At 33.0% G+C, this 21,847-nt stretch overlaps 2 protein-coding genes across 3 annotated transcripts; one reads left to right on the top strand and one right to left on the bottom strand.

Annotated features, from left to right (window-relative positions):
* Window positions 1-3,516: 3,516 nt before the first annotated feature.
* On the top strand, window positions 3,517-8,635 carry LOC105218125 (uncharacterized). Its single transcript, XM_011193507.3, has 10 exons — window positions 3,517-3,711; window positions 3,792-3,918; window positions 3,977-4,120; window positions 4,198-4,367; window positions 4,452-4,658; window positions 4,718-5,099; window positions 5,168-5,378; window positions 5,440-5,877; window positions 5,940-6,322; window positions 6,397-8,635. Exons 1-10 carry the CDS (start codon window positions 3,694-3,696, stop codon window positions 6,480-6,482), a joined length of 2,166 nt encoding a protein of 721 aa, XP_011191809.1. The 5' UTR covers window positions 3,517-3,693; the 3' UTR covers window positions 6,483-8,635.
* LOC105218134 (RNA-binding protein squid) lies at window positions 8,228-21,135 on the bottom strand. 2 transcript variants are annotated; one of them, XM_011193519.3, is made up of 8 exons: window positions 20,813-21,135; window positions 17,216-17,256; window positions 16,873-17,147; window positions 16,577-16,811; window positions 16,336-16,458; window positions 9,918-10,010; window positions 9,030-9,253; window positions 8,228-8,634 (listed from the first exon to the last, which is right to left on the bottom strand). In XM_011193519.3, exons 1-7 carry the CDS (start codon window positions 20,956-20,958, stop codon window positions 9,186-9,188), a joined length of 981 nt encoding a protein of 326 aa, XP_011191821.1. In that variant the 5' UTR covers window positions 20,959-21,135; the 3' UTR covers window positions 8,228-8,634; window positions 9,030-9,185. The 2 variants fall into 2 exon arrangements, with proteins under 2 accessions (XP_011191821.1, XP_011191830.1); XM_011193528.3 differs by lacking the exon at window positions 9,918-10,010 and having other exon boundaries at window positions 20,813-21,134.
* Between the last annotated feature and the right edge of the window lie 712 nt (window positions 21,136-21,847).

Here is a 21,847-nt window from a genome sequence, read left to right as displayed (position 1 = left end):
TATCAAGCTCTTAAAAAATCACCCTTTACGAGTACTTTGTGCTTTAAGTGCTTGTTGAATGAGCGAAACATTTCGAAACGATTTGCTTTCTGCTTATTCTGCTTCAAGCTGTCCGTAGTCGGAAATAAGATTGTTATTTTCTTGGTTAACATTATCTTCGTTAATGCATAATCACTTCACTTTAACTGCAATCACGTACGTTAACGTTGAGAGTTAAAGAAAAAAGGAATGCGCTTGAGATCTTGAGGGAAAAGTCGTGAGTTCTACCTGAAGTACCCTTACGCGCAGCACTAAACCCCTTCAATGCCGAGTAGTTTACGTCATTCATACATTATCATGCTTCCCGCACAACCCCTCCTTTCGCACTGTGACCACTGAGATTGACCACAAATTTATTTTGCGCTTTCGCTTTTCTCATTTCATTGCATTTCATGAGCGTTGCAGGTGAAGTGTGCGAAAAATCGGAATTTTCAATGTGAATCACGCAACTTGTGAAAAAATCATTGAGAAACTATTAAGAAGCGATAACGAGCGCAATTCATTTTCAATCCATCGTCATGCCAGCGCCAATCAGTTGTGCGAGAAAATGAAAAACCTTCGGATTTCGCTCTTACAAGCCCACCTACACGCTTAGCTGATCAACTCCACGGATTCACCACAGCAAGGCGTTCGCCAGCGCCGAACTGCAACAATGCATAAAAGTGCTGCTTACTTGCTTCAATGCGTTGCAAGTTTATCTTATATCCAGCGCCAAAGCCGTGGCAAGAGCCCCCTTCAAAAGAGAGAATATTCAAAATGTTGAAATGAAATTTCATTGCACGCACAGAAATACTAAATGCACGCGAAAACGTTGCCATTTTTTAGCATAAACAATTGTCAGCGCACATTTCTTCCAGCGTGTTCTTTCGCCTTTTGGGATTTGGCAAACGCAATGAGGTACCTGATTTACACCATATCTAACCGGTGTTTTTTTAGACGTGCGGTTTTCAATAAGGCAATCCTCTTCCTCTTGGTCTCTTGATTTATACTCAATTATGTTTATCTCTCGGCTGGAATTTATTCAAGCCCGCCACGGCGATCACTTTCCCGAATTATTTTTAAAACATAATGGCAAACCCTCGTTTTTATAATAGAGCTAATTTCTTGACCATAACCTTAAGTGATATGCATTACATTTATTATATTTCCTCTTGAAAACCATATGTCTAAAAAATCACCCTTTGCTTAATAGGAATTTGGCAAAAATGTCAATCAACCGTTTAAATATAGATATATATGTTCCCTCGTTAATCTAAAAAAAATAAGAAAGAGAGCACCGCAATGCTAGTTGGGTTAAGTGGAACAATCCACGGAGAGCAATGAGAAATTCAAAATAGGTTATATATAACTTTACCAACTTGTAAACTGAGTCAACGGACCAGTAAGCATGTTCTTGAATTTTTATGAGGAAATTAAGAAATTACAAGTTTTGAAACCATATGTTATTCTACTAAGATAATTACAGAGTCTTAAAGTAGATTTGCTCTTTCAAATGAATCAAAGTATGTTCTTAGCAGCTTAAATCTTACATCCATACAAACGGATTACAGCACAGAATTATATATCGGCATACATACGTATATACATATACGAGGGCTGCTATATATATTTCTGGCCTAGGCAACACTAAGTGTTGCCAGGTGAAATCGGACATTTCCATTGGAAAGTTTGACATTTTTTAGCATAACATCACTCAGAACGTTTTGTCATTTAATCGTGAATTGTTTTATTTACAGGGAATGGAATTAACTCGTGAACATTTTCGTGCGATCATTTTTCACAACTTTCGACGTGGATTATCGTGACAAGAGTACATCGATGAACTAAAATCTTTGTATGGCTATGAAGCACTATCCTATAGCACTGTGAAAAACTGGTACAACGAATTCAGTCGTGGCCGACGCTCGCTCAAAGACGAATTCCGCGAAAAACAGCCGTTGTGCCAGAAAGCATCGATGCCGTACGTGAACTGATAATGCAAGACCGTCATATAACATACCTTCAGATAGAGGCATGCCTATGCATTTCTCCCACCAGCATACATTCGATATTGCATGACCACCTGGCCGTAAAAAAGGTTTGTTCTCGTTGGATCCCCAATTTGACAATCGCTCAAAAAAAGGCTCAAAAAAAGTGCTTCGAAAATTGGTTTGAGCGCATGCAAAACTGTTTAAATCTTGATGGAGCATATTTTGAAAAACAATAAAACCATTTTCGTTGATAAATATTCCTATTTTCATTATTAGGCCAGAAATATATATAGCAGCCCTCGTATGCATTCAACTCACCTCCCTCAGTTTTCCTGTACAATATTATATACATAGCGAAGCTCTAAACATATGAAAAACATGGCACTAGTAGTATATAGCCAGGAAGTGCTACCAGTTCAGATGTAAATATATATATTTTTTTGTCATTTTCGTGATTTCCTGCAGGTCACATGTTGAATACATTCAGTGGTTGCATTTCACTTTTAAATTGCAGGAGCCACTCGCAGTTCCGTTAAAGCGACATCAACTCCAGTACGTGACCACACTATTAAATTGTTTTAAAATGCTGCTATTAAAAGTCGTCACAGTCGCCCTATCATTTTTGCCATTAAAATCTCGACAGAAAAGATCATAAAAAATCGTTTGTACTTATATATATATAGGTATATACATATGTATATATATTAAACGAATATCATAATGGGGAAAAGTCACGTGTAACAGAATAACTGCAATTATGAGAGTACGAACTTAAAAAAATCATATAAGAAGAGTAAAGCTTTTACTTTTGTAAAACAGGTGAGTACAAAATGCAAAAGTCCAAACTTGTGTGAAAACTCTCTTACTAATAATGTCAAAGCGAGGTTATAGCTGATTTACCACACTTTAGTTAATACCAATAATCATAATTATATAGATGAAATCGGCCCATACCACCTCTCAATCATCATTTATACAATATTGTTCTTTGCGACCTTCCGATTGACTTAAGACCGATATAAACTACAATGTGACCATACCTTCCTCTAGCATTAGTATGATCATATGGACTCTAAAGTGAATATTTCAGCTACATTTACCTTTTCCTTTTATGAAAAAGTATAGTCCACTTAATTAACCTTTCAGACAAAACCTCAATTATTTTATATTTCCTAAACTAAAAGGAGCTTTACCTAGTAATTAAATTAAATTATTAAAACGTTTAGAACTAAAAAGAAGTCTTTAAAATGGGGACGAATCGGAATATCATCCGAAATATTAATGATTTCAAGGCGAAGTACGTACTTTGCAACCAACCTCATATCTCATCAATATGACTTGAGATTGTTTACGAAGTTCGAAGGTTAGAGTTGTGTTAACTCAATGGCGACATCGCGAACCAAATTCATGCCTTATATGGCACTCCTCAAAAATACTTCACTGTTTTACTTGAGTGTACAACTCTAAGGTTAATATGTCCAATAACTCAACTTCAGAATAGTTTTCAAAGAACTTCAATCAAAGAAAAAATTTTCCACAAACAAATTTTTGTAGCGTTCTTTTTGTCATACTTACATTTTATATGTGAAAAATTGTATGCATAAAGAAAATTAAATACCGCTATTCTACATTTAAATAAAAAATACAAAATTCAATTTGCAAAAAATTGTAAAAATTTTAAAATATGGAGGATGACGAGAGGGTAAGGGCGATAAATTTTTTTCATAGATATATTTCGTTTCTCTAAATTGATACAAACTTTTTTTCCAAATTAAACCAAAGCAAAATTTAAATTTGAATGAAATATGGCGAGCTTGCCGCAAAATTCAAGCAACGATTTTCCGTTATGGCTTCGACATTTGCGCCGATTTCATGGAGCATGATCCAAATTGCACCGGCTTAATATCAAGTGAGATCAAGAGAATATCAAAGGACAATTTCTTTTGCTTAATACATTGTACTTGTAGATTCGCTCTTCACCAGCATTTTGGGCAAGTATAAAAATGTTGCGGGACTTTCCGAGTTCGAGCTGCGTGAGGTGACGGATTACTTTCGTCTGCGCGATGGCCGTATAGCCTACAAGCAATTCTGCAAAGTGGTTTGCCAAGAACGTGAGTACCTTGCATTAGGAATTATGCAAGTTGGACTTTAAAACTGAACAATGCTCTTGTATATATTGCTACTGCAGCTGCGTCGACCAACAAAAAGGATTTGGCCACCGGACTGGAATGGAACGATCCAATGCATATTAATGTTATACCAAGACCTGAAGATCGACGTCGGCTATGTCTAATTCTAATAAAAATTGCGCAATTTAGCAATTTGCCACTGTTTCCGTATTTCCAAGATTATGAAATAGTAAGTTTCGCAAAATGGAGATGGTTGAAGTGGAATTTTGTATGTTTTAAGCCTTTGGCTTTGTGTCTTCTTGTCATTATTTAGGTCTCACAGAATGTGGGTGTTGTGACCGTCGCACATTTTTCACGGGTTCTACACTTCATGAAGATTCCCATCTCCGATGATGACTTTCTGCTTTTGCTCAAACGTTATATCAAGGATTCGTATACTGTGAACTATGTTGCCTTCATAAGGCACATACAAAATATTTTAGATTATTTAAAACAAAATAATCTGCTCGACGACGCAATGGTGAGTTTATTTGAAGATTAACAGTAAAAGCTTTAAATACATCTATCACAACTTACTAGAAAATCATCAAAGACTTTCCCGGTCGTTTGGTTGATCTCGAACTCTCCGAGTTGCCCGCAATTAACGGTACTAAAGTGGCATTCAAAATATTCCCTGATCTTTGCAATCACCCAAAGGAGTATAAAGATGTGTGCGACCTCATATTCTGCATACAAAACTTCATACATAAGCGCCGCATAAGAGTGAAGGAATTCTTGGAGTGCTTCGATCACCTTCGCACGGGCACAATAACTAAAAATCAGTTTGAACGCGCCCTAGACAATGTCGGGGTGCGTAAGTATCTCTCGCAACGCGATATGAGAATGCTGTTTACACGCTATATAGATCCGATCGATACCAATCGCATTATGTGGCGCTTGTTTGAGGACGAAATCGATAAAGGTTTACCATTACTATACTTTCTATACTCTACTTTTTCTCAATCAAAGCTTGTCTATTCTTCTAAAAAGTGTTCACTATCAAGCATCTGGAGAAAACGCCTTTGCTGGAAGTGCAATCGCCACCGGACTACATAAAGCATATGCCCAGAGATGGCGCTTTAGACTGGGACCACGCCGAGGAGGTTATGCGCAATTATTGCGAGGAAGCTTTGCAACGCATACAAATGCGCATACGTAATCGGCGCTTGCACCTGCATCCGTTCTTCCGAAACTACGACAAGTATGTGGTATCCTCCCTAATAAACATTCCATAATGCATTTTCACGCTCTCACCCTTCTAGACTAAACCGAGGACATGTCGGCTGTAATCAAGCAAATCAAGTGTTTCTCACTAACGGCATTTTGCTTTCTAATAATGAGCTTAATGCACTGCTGGCACGCTATGGAAACGAGTTGGGATTCAATTACACGAAATTCCTCGAACATGCCGACCCCGCCGAGTACGCTGTACCTAAGCTGAAACCACATCCAGAGGCACTCAAGACAGAATGCCCTGCAACAAGCAAGAGTGTCGGCGACAACTACACCGAGGAATATATCATCAAACTGCTGTCGAATATTAAACGACAGGCAATAACGCGCAGCATCAATATTATCGACTTCCTGCAGGATTACGATCGTCATCGTGAGGGTGACATACTCGAGATTGACTTCAAGCGCGGCTTAGACAACGCACTTATAGCGCTAACAGCTGATGAATCGAACGCGATTAGCAATATGTAAACCGTTATATTCGATTTTAATTTCTAGTTTATATTAATTTCTAATTGTTTTTTGGTAGCTTCCGCTCACCGAAGCGCGCTTGCTGTGTGCTTTATCGTGACTTCTGTCGCGCGCTAGACGAAATCTTCATTGAAATCGAAACCTCCATGGGCGACAAAGAGGTGACCGCTGTACCCCTGATACACTTGGCCAATCTGGACTGTTTCGATTGCTTCCTCAATTTCGAAGAGCGCACGCTGTGCTCGCAAGCGCTCATGAAGTTGGCACGTAAGCCCGACGAAATCTCGAATTTGAAACAGGTCTTCCAGGACTTTGATCGCGAGAACTGCAGCACCATAACACGCAACCAGTTGATGCGTGCGCTAACTGTGCGCGATATGCACAACATCGTGAGCAGTCGCGAGCTGGACGCGGTCTACAAATGCTTCGGCTTACAACGCGGTAAGTTTAAACAAGCCTTCTAGTTTCGAGATATTATAATTTTAAATATATAAAATTCTAACGTTTCCAATTAGGTCTACGCTTGGAGTTCAAATATCGCGAGTTCCTCAATATGCTGGACATTCTATTCCAAACGGGGCAGGTCAAGCGCAATTATTAGAAAACAAGCGCTATTATTACAAAAACGAAAAAAATCTAGAACTCTTAGATGTGTGTGTGAATTTTCGTTTGTTGGTATGTGCTAATGCTGAGTCTCATATCTATGTCAAATATGTTTAGCCGCATGTTAAACCACTCTGAGAAAATAAATGTTTTCGAAATAACGACTTACTCAGGTGTTTGAATTTCAAATACATACATGCGTACTTATGCCACGAAATGAAACACCGACAATTTGTTATTTTGTACATTGAGTTTTTCTTTTATAATAATATATCTTTTTATTCAAGGTTGTAATTTTTGTTGCAATTAGTTATTTGCCGTTCCTGTTTTATAATTAACTTGTATTTGTTGTATTTGTATTTGTTTTTTGTTTTCTGATTGAATAAGATAGAGTACATACATATAGATCTATGAATAAACATTATCATTACAGTGTTAGCAATTTAACAAGTCATGTAATAACTATTTAAATTCAGTTGGTACTCGTATGCTCTCACTCCACACATACACACATCTTTTATACGCGTATTTGTATTGTATTGAAATTTGTTTTTGTTTTTGTTTTTTCGTTTTTTTTCATTTCATTTAGTACAGTAAAATAATTATTTTTTATTTCTTATTATTATTAACCAACTCTCCTTCCTTTCAAAGTCTACAAATTGTCCATCCTTTATGCGCATTGCTAAAGTACAAAGTATGTAGCCTGCCATAACCCAACTGAAATCGCTCGAAATCCATGTGTATGGACACATATCCACACCATAGTCTCTAATCGCAATGGCTTAAAGGAAGGAAATTCCATCAGTTTATTTAATTATTTTTATGTACTGTAATTGCAATGTGCTCACATTAAAACTATTTTGGTCGCATATACAAAATCCGTTAGTATTAGCCCTTACTTGCCGCCGACGCCCAACAGTGTTTTTTTAATTACATTCACTCCTGTTTTAATTATTCTCTTAGATCTTTATTAAAATATATAAATTCTTTTATGATGTTATTGCTGTTCTGTGTTTTATATAATATATATATATATATACTACGAGAATAAATATATATATATTTATGTATTTATATGTATTGTATTATGTGGATATGCATGTAACTGCTGTAACTGTACATACATAATTTGTCTTTAGTTGAATTATATTTAAGTCGAATATTTTGGTGGATTTGTTGTTGTTGTGTGTGTGTTTTTTTTATTCCTTTGCTATGAATGCTGACTTCATTTGTTGTACTAGTTGTGATGGTTGCAATCTTCTCACCACACACTAGAACACTCACTCTACTCTCTTCACAGTACTCATTACTCATTGCATATTTGAAGCATAACTTGATATCAGTTTATTTTGTTGCTGTTTGCCATTCTTTCAGTTATACGCTTATTTTTAGACATTAGTAGTAAGTATAGATAAGTATAAAAAATAGTACATAACGCACGTTATGTATACTAGCAAAAAGATAAACGCTATCAAGGGACAATGTGACAGCTTTATTACGAATTGAGCGACAATTTGATGTATGTGTATGTAGAGATGAAGTGTGCAAGCAAATGCCGCCAACTGTACGTGTGTACATATGTATATGTATCTACGTGCAGTGGGGCATATTGTGTGCACACGGTTTATATGGATGTGTGTGTGGATGGGATGCGTGGGTAAGGAAAAAATAGCATTTTAAAATAGGGCTGAGTTGATAATTACAAATTGCTAACTGATAACATACCACAACTACTACTTAGAGCATAAAAAATTACCATTTTAAAGTAAGTATATTAGGTAACATAAGATTAAGTGTAATATATATGATCTAAAACTACTGAAAAGTACTGCTAATAAACTATTGATTGCTGAATTGTTGTTAAGTTGACACTGCACTGAATGCAACGCTGAATTAGTAGACTTTTTTGCTTGCACTTCGGGGTAAAAAATAAAAGGCCGGTGTATTTTTCATTGGCTGTTGGCTTTGGACACACACACACATGCGAACTTAATTGGATGTCGATTGTTTAAACCGTGCCGATAACAGATGAGATTTGTGATACGATTTCTGAGCAATTTTGCTCGAATGGGATGTTGTCAGCACTGCTTTTCTGCGGAGTGGTGTTTATTTCAGGTGGTGTGTGTGCGTGGGACATGTTAAATATAACGCTGCAAAAGATATAAGGCAAAGATATATTACATTGCAGACATAAAATATGTTTTATCAAGCGTTGACAAAAAATTAAAAAAAAAATAAAAATAAAAAAAATATATAAAAATAAAAACAAAAAATATAAAAATAAAATTAAAAAAAAATATTAAAAAATAAAAATTATAAAAATAAAATAAAATAATAAAAAATAATAAAAAATAAAAAAAATATATATAAAAATAAAATTTAAAAAAATTAAAAAAAAAAATAAAAGTAATAAAAAAAATAATAAAAAAATGTAAAAAAAAAATAAAAATAATAAAAAAATGTTCAAAAAAATAAAAACGTACTAATTTTAACCGAGTTTCTCTAGTAGCATTTATCATTATTTCAAAACACATTTTTTACTTACCAAAAGAAATCATAACATTCGTTTATATGGAAGATTTCCAAGCGATCGGTAGAAACTTAATCAAAGCATTAAGTTCGTGTTGTGTGTGTGTGTGATTTTGTGTTTTTAGTATACCGGCGCTTGTTTATTATTATCAACTTATTGCAACGAACATGATTAGTAGGGCTGGTGTCTGGGCTGGCGTCCTGTCCCTCTTTGCTTTCCCGAAGGATAACCGCCGGCACCTGATGAATAATACAAATATATAATGGAGAAAATGAATAACTGTGCAAAACGGTGTTTATAATTGCCAAGAGTTGGCAACGCGAACCCAATATTAATACGATTCAACATGCGCTACAGGGTAGAAACGAGGGGGGTGGGTGGTAAGGGAACTTAGCCAAAGTTTCGAACTACAGAAAACAACTAACTTAACAAAAGCTATTTTAAGTTGTAATAAATACGCCACTATGTTGTGGTTATATAGCTTAATTTGCACCAGTTCCGGGTGGGTGTGGAAAACACATCGTATGCAATATATTTAAGTGTTGTTATTTTGTTACACCGGAAATGATGCAATGGAAGACAAATAAATGTACATAGGATAAAATGAGTTTGAATTTCGTAAGTAAAATAAAAATATGTATATCAACTAGTTTTTAAAAGCCAAATCTTTCGAAATCATTATTTCTTTCTTTTTTTTTGTAATATTTAAAGGAAAGATCCGATGTTCAACGTATGTGTGTCATTAAAAATTTCGTTTGGATTTTCAATTAACAAATTTTGGTACAAAATTTTGTTGGAGATGTATGTATGTATAAAAAAATCTATGGTAGGCAAGCAAAAAAAAACGAAAATTAATCTTGGAAATAGTTAACAATTGTTGCTGTTTTTTTTTGTTTTGAATACCTTTTGGACCGCCGCGTGGACCACCGGCACCTCGGCCACCGCCGCCGCTACCGCCACCGTAGCCGCCGTCATAACCACCTCCGTAGCCGTAATCTTTACAATTATTTCATTTGATTTGAATTGGTTTCAGAAAATTGTGGTTTGAACATGCGTTTTAGTTTTATGTATGATGCAGTGCGTTAGCATTTTCATTGTTTGTATAGTTGTTGGCCGGTAGTTTGAAATTTTATGTTCAATTTGTGTTTGAGACAAAAAGAATATTCAGTTATTTAATATTTAATATACTAATTATGAGAGCAATTCAAAAATCATTTTCAAAAATCTAGAGTATCTCAAAACGATACCATACTAAAGGTACACACACATATATTTGAAAAGTGTTTCTTCATTTAGACAAAATATTGCTTGTATGTATAACGCATTGAATTATAAATGTAATTTTCAATATCTCTGAAAATAGTACCAAAATATGCTTAATGACGAAAATTAGTTATTCTTATTGTACTCTTTGTCGGACTTTGGTGTTAGACGCGAGTAAAGCCATTGGGACTCTAGTTTGGATCGAGGCATATGTAACCGTTGTACTTTTGAAACCGAACTTACCTACCACCTAAAGATGCAAAAATGCTACCCAACGCAAAACGCCAACGCCAACGCCAACGCCAAATTGGTGAGAAAGAAGAAAAGCGAGTGATTGACGAAGTGTTGTATGTAATTTGTGCCTCATTGTGCAGAGGTATCCATAACAGTAGTTAGCTAGATGAGAACCACAACTTTTACAGGAAAACACACTCATTTAATCATAAGTAAGAAAAGCGGTGGTTTTTAGTTTTCTTTCTTTTATTTGCTTTTCGTTTTGGATTATAATGTTGCAAGTTAATATAATTATGTATGTAGATATATAGTAGATTATTTATATACGCCTGCAATTGTGTTTCAATTGAGTAATGTTGTTTTCTAAACGTTCTGCAAATTGGTCCATTTATATACGCTTTGTGACTTTCATATAACTTTAGTTTGATTTAATGTTAATTTACATATTATTTTTTGTTTTAATGTTTGCTGTTTTGAAATAACTTTAAAGGATTTCGGGTTTTTTTTTTAAGAAGATGTTTGTATGGTGGTTGGTTTTCTTTCTTTCATCAGCGCAAAACGGCTCTAAACATAAACTTGCCACAATCTTAGTTATTTTTACAAAGCTTACAATTTGCTTTCAATGCTTTCATCAAAAACCGAACCCTTTAATTTGCAGCGTTTATCATCAAACCTTTCTTGTAAGCGACTTCAATTCCGCCAATAAATTTACGATTGTTTCGACAATTTCGCATTTAGTTAGTAAGAGAAAAATGTGCTGCGTCGTCGCATAATTGTTTACATGTTTCAAAATGCTGTTTCTTTACAACTGTCTCTAATTTTCACATATGTTTTAACATATATATAAATCGTTTTTTCTTTTCTTTTTTTTAATATAAGGTACCTCATTTTCACACACAGTATTTTCATTGCAAAACTTTTATACTAGCATATTTTATATACGAAAGCGCACTTCGGTGAATGCCAATGGCAAAAATCATTATCATTTAGAGTGAAAACGAAACGTATCAACGTCTAGCAAATAATAAATATTAACAAATTTGTATTGCCAAAAGAGTGTAGTAGTTGTTGGTTCTTACATGTTACATGTTTTACATTTCTTTTTTTTTTGCCATTAAACACCGAAACGATTTTCGTCTATTTCAATATATCTGCTTTGCTTGCTTTTACTTGCTTTTCTGTGTTTTGAATGTCTCACCTCACCAAAAACACTTTTACTTTTTCATACTTCAATAATTCACTTCATCACTCGCTTTTATCTTCTTCGTCGTCGTCGTCGGCGTTTTAATTTGTTTTCTTTTTTTGGAAGTAATATTAGAAATTCATACATATGCAACTCATGGGACTTTCAAATATAGTTGATAATTTTGATTTTGATTTTTTGTTTTAAGATATTTAAGATATTTATGATTTAAATTATTACTAGTGTAAAATTTTACAGAGAAAAACAAAAACGCAAACGCAAATTTTATGTTATATAATTATTATCTTTTCTAAGTATTGAATTTGTATTTTAAAAATATGTGAATAACTATGAAGTGTAAAACTAATTCCATACTCGACGTTAAACTAATGCAAAACGTGCCAGATTTTCCATTACTAAATATTAATTATAGTTAAATTTTATATTATAAGACAAAAAATGTATGTTCTAATTCGATTACAATTATTATTATTAATATGTGAATTAAGAAACCAAAATAAAAAACTGCTAAGAGTGCTTGATTGATTGTAGTTACTTATTACGCATGTTTTCGATATAGTATTATTTGATTTAATTCAGTTGAAATATATTTAAAAAAACAAAACAATTAATCAGAAATTAAGAAAAGAGAAAAATGTTATTGACCGATCTTTATATATATATATATATATAGATATATTCTTAGATATTCAAGTGTTAGTTATGTTTCACAAATTCACATTGTTATGAACTGATTTCAAAAGAAAAAAACTAAAATAAAAAATTCAAAATTCTTATATAACACGCTACAATTCTATTCGCAACTCTTCAACATAAAAACTTGTAGTCATTGGCAGCAGCATAATAAGAAAATAAGGTTGTCTCTGGAGGAACTCACTTGGAAAACAATGTTTTCTCATGTTTACTGCTGCCAACGTTAGCCGTCGTTTGTGTCCTGCCGTCATTCAAAAGTGAGCTTGTTGTGTCGCCATTACTAAATACCCAGCAGTATTCATTCATCACAATGGTGAGATTTTCGAAATATGTTTGTACTTGGTAATTGAAGCGAGCGGCAAACGGTATCAAGTATCAAGTTAGTTTGTTGTTTCAGTAGTAGTATTCGGTATTCGGTAATTGGTATAAGGTATATATATCTTATAGGTTTGTGGTGTGAGGCGAAACATCAGAAAATTCGGTATTACAAAGTTATTTTATATACTATCTTTTCATTAGATTGTTTCACAGATATATATTTAGGTATAAATTATATATTAAGATTTCAATCAACGCATTTAGTAAGTGCTACGAAAAATGTAATGTAATATAATTTAAAAATATCAATCAAATAATAATTACAAATAATGAATAACTTTTAAACCAAGGCAGACACGAAAGGTTGAAGAAGCAGCTATTTATTGCAGATTTTTTTTCTTTCAATTAATTCTTTTTCACACATAAATATATATTAGTCTCGCACACTCCAACTTTTAGTGCTGCCTTTTCTCTACTAATTTTATTAATTACATTTAGTCAGATATATATTTTAAATAAAATAAGGCGGATATATAAATTACATGGGTAAGAAGATATATTTTTGGCTCGTGTATTTGCACAAGTTTTTAACACTGAGAAACATGCAAATGTTTACGTTTTTTTGCTTTTTCTGTAACTGTTTAAGTGAGGTTAAGACAAATAAATTTAATTTTAAATTTGAAGAAAATATATCTTACGAATTGAAACATTGAAAATTGCATGGGTCAAAATGAAAATGAAACACATCTTCCTGGTAATTTGCCTTCATTTGGAATTGCCAAATGGTTTTACAGTGGCTACAGCATTTGAGCGATACGCAAATATACCATGTGTGTGTGCGCTTCATTTTCACTTTTGACACCACCATATACTAATTTGCAAATCGAAAGTCGTGCATAACACCATTCCTTCGCAAGAAATTATAAATTATTTATACAAATTTTTAAGGGTATCCTAATTAAATGCAATTGCTTAGTTGTATGAGTGTTTTTTTTTTTTGTCAAATGTTGAAAAAGAAAAAATGTCCAACTTCATTGTTCGGTTGGTCGACTTGCATAAGCATTATCAATTCATATAAAAGTTACGCTATGGCATTCGTCTATAGTTTTTCACAAACAAAATTCATTTTTAAAACATTTACTTTAAAATTGACGAAGTGTGTGTATTATATGTTAAATATGTATATGTCTCAATAAAATTTGCTCTAATTTTTCCTTCGAAAATTGTTTCTCACAAAACACAATAAATTGTAACAACTTGTAATTATATTCTAACGCCGCCGTTGCGCATTCAAATAAAACAAACCTGGAGTTCGCTCGATTTGGACGATTCACCAGGCAGCGGTTTCGTTATAAATCGGTCATGCTAAATTTCAACAATGCTATTTAAACAAAATTGTCCATGTGAGTTGGTTAGAAAACTCTGTACCGTATGGATAATGTTTGCGGTTTGTTTTGAAAACTAAGTCAAGTTTACTATTTATGATGTTTGAAATCTGATTTTTGTTCTGAAATATCCAAAGTTCCGTTGGTATAGCAAATAAAAGAAATACTACCAGATGTTAGTAGTCGATTTCAATGTGTGTATGCGTGTTTATAATTAATCGCGGCCTTATGATCTTAACTGTCTCCCCAGAAACATCCCTGTGAGATCACGAAAATGCATTGTTTAAAAATCTTTAACATTTTCGATTTTCAATAAAATTATTATAAATATGTATGTGTAACTGGAGAACAAAGCGCCGCCCGAAGTGCATACACGCAATCTATCTATCTATCCAGCCAGCCGATCGATATGGTTGGGTGGTAAGGATTATTGTTGCACAGCAACCAGTCTCCTCGCATAGTTCATACCTTTTACGGCTTAAAACGCCAACGCTGTGGATGTTTTCATTTATTTATTTGCATTCCTGCAAACAGTCTATATAATACCATATAGAACAGTATGCTTGTAAAGATATACATATATATAACAATTATATGTATATAGCGTTTATACATATTATATATTCAATAAAAATATATGTACTTATATGTATTGTATGTATAGTTGCATACGAAAATATATGCGTCTAAAAATATATTCATCACTATCGACTGGCATGTGGTGGACCTTGTTGTACATATATGTTGTCACACACATATCATCGGTCTCCGCACGCCAAAGGACAATAATTTGTTAAAATAATAACATATAAACTACGAAAAAAGGGAAGATTTCTTTGTTTCTTCGCTCTGTTATTGTTTGGACTCAAAAGTCGAAAGAAAATCATGAGTTTTATTTTTATATTTCTTGTCTGTGTTGTTGATTATTAGGTAAGCAGCCATTATTAGTAGCGCATTGGTTAGAATAATCTCCAACCAAAAACCATTTTTGCCATCTTACACATAGGCGCGCGCTCAACTGAATGGCTAATGCGTGTGAGAAGAGAAACTTGAAAAAAATTATTGTCAAGTTAGGCCTTAGCCGAAACGCAAAATAAAAAAGAATTTGCAGCTTTCTGATGAGTTACTACTGAATTAAAAGTATATTTTATTTGCGACTAAGACTACAAGAAAATTATTTTCTCATTCGAACTGCTTTATTAATGCGTTCACCAGACATTGCTTCATTCGATTTTGTTGTTCTTCAGTTATTTTTGGCACTTATAGGTGAAAGACAGTTCTCTTATCTTGTGTAGCTAATAAGGCAATTGGAGGTATTTATTTGCTTGCTAAGCAGTGAATATTTTTCATTTACTTTGGTCTTTCTTACTCATAAATTCTCATAGCGACTAACAACGAAGTGTTCAATCTATTAACACGTAGTTATTGAGTTTGTTTCGTTCTCATATATGCATATGCAAAGTATTTGGTGTTTCACATGCATACGTATATAAATATACACACGAGTTTGAAGCAATTTATTTGTTTGTTTGTTTTTACACTCTTCGTCAGTTTTATTCACATCCTTACTTGTTGTTAATTAGGTGCAAGTACTCAAAATGGCGCGCTGATATCAAAAGCGCAGCCGGTACATTGCTGTAAACGTATTTTTCTTCTTCTTCGTATTAACTAGTTTTTTCTTTTTCAAATTTAAATGTAATAATTATTAACAATAAAAGCTTTGCATAATAGTTTTTACTCTACAAATATATTTGTAAAATAAAGGTGAAAGCAAATACCAAATAGTTATTTAAATTTTTCATCTTAATTCAATGTTTTTTTGTTTTTGTTTTTGTTTTAATATAACTACGAATATATTAATTATAATTACGTTTTTGTTTTTGTTTCTCATTTTCGTAATTGAAAGTAAAATTTTACGAAACTAGTTTGAGGGCGTTTGCAAATTGTATGTTGTGTATAGTGTGTATCATGCGCTGAGTAATAAACTGGTGTATCTCGACTTGAGTCTTACAGTTTGAGATAACACCACACAATTGATATGCATTTAACTGCATATCGCATATCTTTTCATTACTCAAGCAGCAATGAAATCGATTTCTATATAATAATTCTTCTTATTTATATTGTTGGTAGTTATTACTGTTTTTATGGTGATAACCACCGGTAGGGTTATTATAACTATAATTTGAGTTTGATTGTAAATTGCTATGTGTTTGGTATTTACCGTATCCATAGTCATAGCCATTATAATAGCCCCCGCTGTAATAGTCGCCATAGCTTGGATCATAGCCACCTGCATATCCACCATATGGAGCATAACCGCCTTGACCTGGCCATTGTGGATAACCTAAAATATAATTTTTGATCAATTATTTATTTTTATATCTTATTTCTTTTTTCGCACTATTTATATTCAATAAATAATAAAACAAACGCAATGTTTTTCAATTTCCTAATTAACTTACCTCCACGTCCGAAACCTCCACGTCCACCACGAATGCCACCGCGAGCTCCACGCATAGCCATCATTTGGTTTTCTGGCTTCGGTGTTGCACGCTTAACATCAACTTCCTTGCCGGAAATTTTCTGTTTAGGCGTCTTCAGCAGCTCATTTACAACTTGTTCAGAGTCGAATGTAATGAAACAGAATCCTTTACGCTGTGACTTTTGCTTATCGAATGGCAACTCAACATCGACAATCTGAAAATAAAATAATGCATTAGACAATAATCGATGGTAATAGCGTGTTAATTATGCTTACATTGCCAAATTGGCTGAAATATGTTTTGATTTCATCATCACTGATTTCATTTGTAAGGCCACCAACAAATATTTTGCCATGTCGTGCCTTAGCCTTCTTTGGGTCGACCTTCTTATTGTTAATAATGTGTTCACCAGCGGCGTGTACCTTGTCAATAGCTTCAGTACTAGTGAAAACAATAAAAGCGAATCCACGTGAACGACCTGTCTGTGGATCTGTTTTCACATTTATGCTTTCGATTTCTCCATATTTGCCAAAATGTTCGCGCAACTCCTCTGTAAAAAGAATTTACATATGAAAACATTACTCAAACCGATTTTTTTTTTACTTTTTTTCTACTTACTCTCAGAAGTTTCCCAACTCAGACCACCAACAAAAAGTTTTCTGTAACGACGAGAAAGAAGTGATTAGTACATATTACAATTATGTGGTCCAAATAAATTGTGTTGCACTCGAAATATAAAGGTTTACTTAAAAAAAAATTTGGAAAATAAGTTTTTAATTTGATTCATTTAAAATAATAGTAGGTTTATAGTTTTATATTCATTATTTTATATTCGGACACTTCAAATAACAACAAACTCACCAAATTTCTGCGAGTAGAGGGCAGAGAGCCATTAAATCTCTTTAGGTTAAAATTAATTATTAAAAATGAATGGAGTTCCAAAGATATGAAATACAAAGGTTCTGTTTCCATTTTTCATAAATTACATTATTGCACGTTAAACGATCAACAAAACTTCAAAGAAATTTTTTATGTAAAAGACCAAAACTGCAACACTGAATATTATAATCGAATCGACCCTTTGAAACCAGCAAAGACAACCGATAAAATTGAATGATACTTATATCGCGATTATGCGTAATATAATAATTGTAATAATTTCAATGTTAATACTCTCTTTTGATACTTTAAGTTAATGATTATAGATATTGATAAAATATTATAAAACAATTAACGAAATTTCAATTTAACTTCAGATAGAATAGAAAACACTTTTAAATAAACACTTCAAAAATATTAACAGTACATCATGGTAATCCAATTTTCTCAAGTTAAAGTTAATTTTGTGTATCTTGTATAATTTGCTTCTATTTTGTATTTCATAGATAAATACCATCGACAAGTTTCTCGTAAATGGTGTCACAATGCCACGTTTGATGCGAGGAATCCAATGACCAGCAAACGATGTAACTGCCGAGTAATGGAATCGTGTTGTCATCTTAGGCATTTTGTGTCCAACATACTTGAGGCACTCACTTTCTATTGAGTATAATATAAATACTTCATAGATTGGCATGTTTCCATTAAGATCGTCAGAATTGATCCTTATCGTGATCACATGCTGATGCCGTTGCTAAGCTAACCGCTGGTATTGTTACTATAAGGTGATAGTGAGTTGTAGTTGATCTGCAGGAATTTCCATAAGTGTAGCTATAATTGGCTTGTTTATGCTCATCACTCAATACCTGCCGGAGAGGAACAAGATTAGTTCACTCAAACACAACAGGAAAGCAATGATGGAAAATAGGGTATTGTTATCCTATCGCAACAACATTTTACATGCTCTCTTTACGTTTGTGATATATATAAATATATTCATATATTTGCATATGTATACAGCATCCGTGACGCGTTAAATTAGACAAAAGTAGTTAAATATTTTTAGTCCATTAGTCATTGCTCTTATAATATTACATATTTTATTATTTAATTTCTCCGATCGTTTTCAATTCACATTTACATTTACGGTTGAATCTATTGATATGCACATTAACATTTTAAATTTGAACTGTTTCCGATATATTCAAGCTCTTACATTTATAAAGTATCTTAATCAACTGGTAATCAAACGTTTGAATTTCGCCCAAAAACTGGAGAAGCTCTGGCGGCACTTGATTGGATTCTGGCAAATACTCTCTTAAAATAATGAATTCATTACGAACATTTTAGATTACATAATACTCATTCGCATAAGTGAAGAAAACAAATATTTGTAATAATTTTAGAAATAATTTTTATTTGTTTTTGCATCTTGACCTTTTTACACAATCTTATTAAAATTTATTTATTTAAAATATAGAAGACTTTTCAAATACTTATGTTAATCAACTACTTTACTAAATTTTGGCGTATAAAAATTTCATATTCGGAATATATAATACATAGGGATCATTAAAAACTTATAGAATAAATTAATATTAGTTCGAAGACAGAAATCTTACAGCGTGAAAAACTTTGCTTACATACATTCAATTATATATTTCTAATCGAACTTTGCCAGATATCCAACCACTTTATTTGATAGCGAAAAAACATTTAAATTTTTGCAATATTGAAATACACCGAGAAAGTCGAACTGCAATACAAATCTATTTCACTATGAGCACATAAACCAAATAAAGATTTCACTATAATTAAATGTATACAGAACATTTTCACATTAAACCTCAACACAAACGCACCCCAAACACTATTGTTAAAAAACTGCGAAAATATTCAATTAAAAAATTACTTTTGAAGTGAAGTAGCGCATAACTTGTGTTTGTCGAAATTTAGTTAAAAAAGGTTCAAGAAAATGGCAACTGTTCTTCTAATCTTAAAAACCAACATTTCAAAGGTATGTATCTATTTTTCAATGCAATGGTAGTTATCTTCTTGTGTGGGCTAATTCTTTATAACACAAACAAACATTATAAATTTTTAATTAATTTATCAATTCCAATGAAACACTTATTTATTGGAACTGTATTTTATACAAACACACATTATATAGTTAAAATATAACTAAGATATCATTCCTCAGAAAAGTTGTCGAATTTTAATATACATGTATTAGAGAAAAAAAAAGAAATATCAATTTTATAAAATATATTTTTACTTTACTTGCGTTTATTTTTGGCACTACATGTGTCAAAAAAAAGTCCGAACTTTAGTCCAAATTATTGCGTTCTAAGTAAAAATGTAATTTTAAATGCAATTGAAAACTCCCGCGATTGTCGAAATATCATTGAAAAATATAACAAACCATTGATATTTTAAAACATTGAAATAGCTTGAAAATGTCATATATCGACAATAACAATTTAGAAGCCACTTGATATAAAATAGCTCAGCCGGCATGTCACATTCACATTCACAAAGCGCGCCAACGCCGGCATTGCCCGATTTCAAGAACGACGAAGAGGTAGAAAAAGTATGGATTTTTTGCTTTTGTTTTGGGCCGCCATTTTTAAAAACACGTTTAGAAAGAGGATTTTAGTATAGGTAGTAAATAAAAGTGCAAAAGAGAGCTGAGAAAATTGCGGCCAAGCGTGCTCTAATGCACAAGTAAGCAAAAATAACACATAACCTCAATCTTTATGAAAATTAAATGTTAATGAAAAATGTGACTACATACAAACGACGTACTCCAACATGATAAAGTATACATACATGAAATAGTTGTATTTAGAGTAAATTGTTGGGGCGCCTGTTTGTTCTGTTGTATACATCCGACATTATTATTACCAATATCTATAGATTTAGTATAAAACACCTACGAGTTTATCTCAACTGAATTAACTTTAAGCGCTCTAGGTAAAAACAAATTATACGTGAAATGTACCCATAAAAGTGCTGAAGCCATAACGAAGTACAGTCACACACACGCGCAAAAACAGGCAACAAATAATATTCACACACACCCTCGAACAGATTGAACAAAGAGGTAGACGATTCTGGTATGCCATACAGAAAATATAGTTCCCCCCAATTCGCCTTACCCTTTTGACAATCTACTTTCTTTATATCTCGTAGTATAACAGAGGTTTTACGTAACACTATGAAAAACTCACTTTCAGATAGTAAAAATTATACACCGACCTCTAAACTGATTCAATATTTCAATAAATATTTTGTATGAAAATCTATAAGGAAATATAATATCTATAAATTTACCTGTCGTCATCCCGTGCGTTTGATTGACCGTCAGCGTTTCCATTTGTACCATTGGTGCCGGTACCGTTCTCATTTTCGCTTGTGGTGACGTCTTTGGAGAAATCCTCACCGTTCATCTCAACATCATTATTCTTTGAGTCGGCCATTTCAAATTATTATTTCAATAGCTATTTGGCAGGCGTACACTAATATACTTTCAATATAAACTTTTAAATATTGCAATTCAAGCTGTTTAACTTTACTTTTTAAAGATTTAACACAAATTTCTAGACTCGTGGCGAGCCGTACTGACTGTTGTAATGGCCGGAAGAGACAAACTCGAAAATTTGTTATTCGTACACCACTTCGGTTTATGCTGAATAGCTAAATCACGTGCTGAATACCACCATCTAGTTATCCTTTTCACTTCTCTTTTAAATACCCACATTATGTCTACAAATTCTCCATAGAAGAAGCAACTCTGCTCAGTGATGTGTAATGTGAGTGAAACTTACGTGCATCAGTGGCAATTCCATTAATTGTAATTATTTCATTTTTTTAAACTAAAATTTATTTAAACAGTCATTTATTCGAAAAAATGTATGCTGAATTTACTCAAATCGGGAATGCTTATAATTAGTGACCGCAGAGTAATAATTGCGTACGTATAATAGTTTCTCATTGCTGCTTCTATTCACGTACTCAACCGCACGAAAGTAGAAATTATTCATCTTTTGTGAAGTTTTCGTTTGCAAAGCTCTAATTTTTTAAGCGTTGGTTGTATGTATAAGAAATACATGTTTTTTTCAACTTATTTGTCCAACTTACACCTGCGTTATATGATTTGAATACGCAAGTTAAATATTAAATACCTTACAATTTTTCAAACGCATACGGGAGTTAAGAAAATTCAGCTTTAACGTTTAATTGATAATTTTTAATATCATGTCAGAAAATTAACTGTGGCAACTCTATTCTGTGATTTTTCTTGGTACGAATAAGATATATATGTCCATGAACGCGCTGAATATTTCGTTATGCAGTGGTTCTCAAAAG

This window comes from Zeugodacus cucurbitae, chromosome 2, assembly GCF_028554725.1.
Source record: "Zeugodacus cucurbitae isolate PBARC_wt_2022May chromosome 2, idZeuCucr1.2, whole genome shotgun sequence".
Lineage (NCBI taxonomy): Eukaryota > Metazoa > Arthropoda > Insecta > Diptera > Tephritidae > Zeugodacus > Zeugodacus cucurbitae.
The sequence above is the reverse complement of the archived record's forward strand: the minus strand, read 5'-3'. Positions and strand labels throughout refer to the sequence as shown.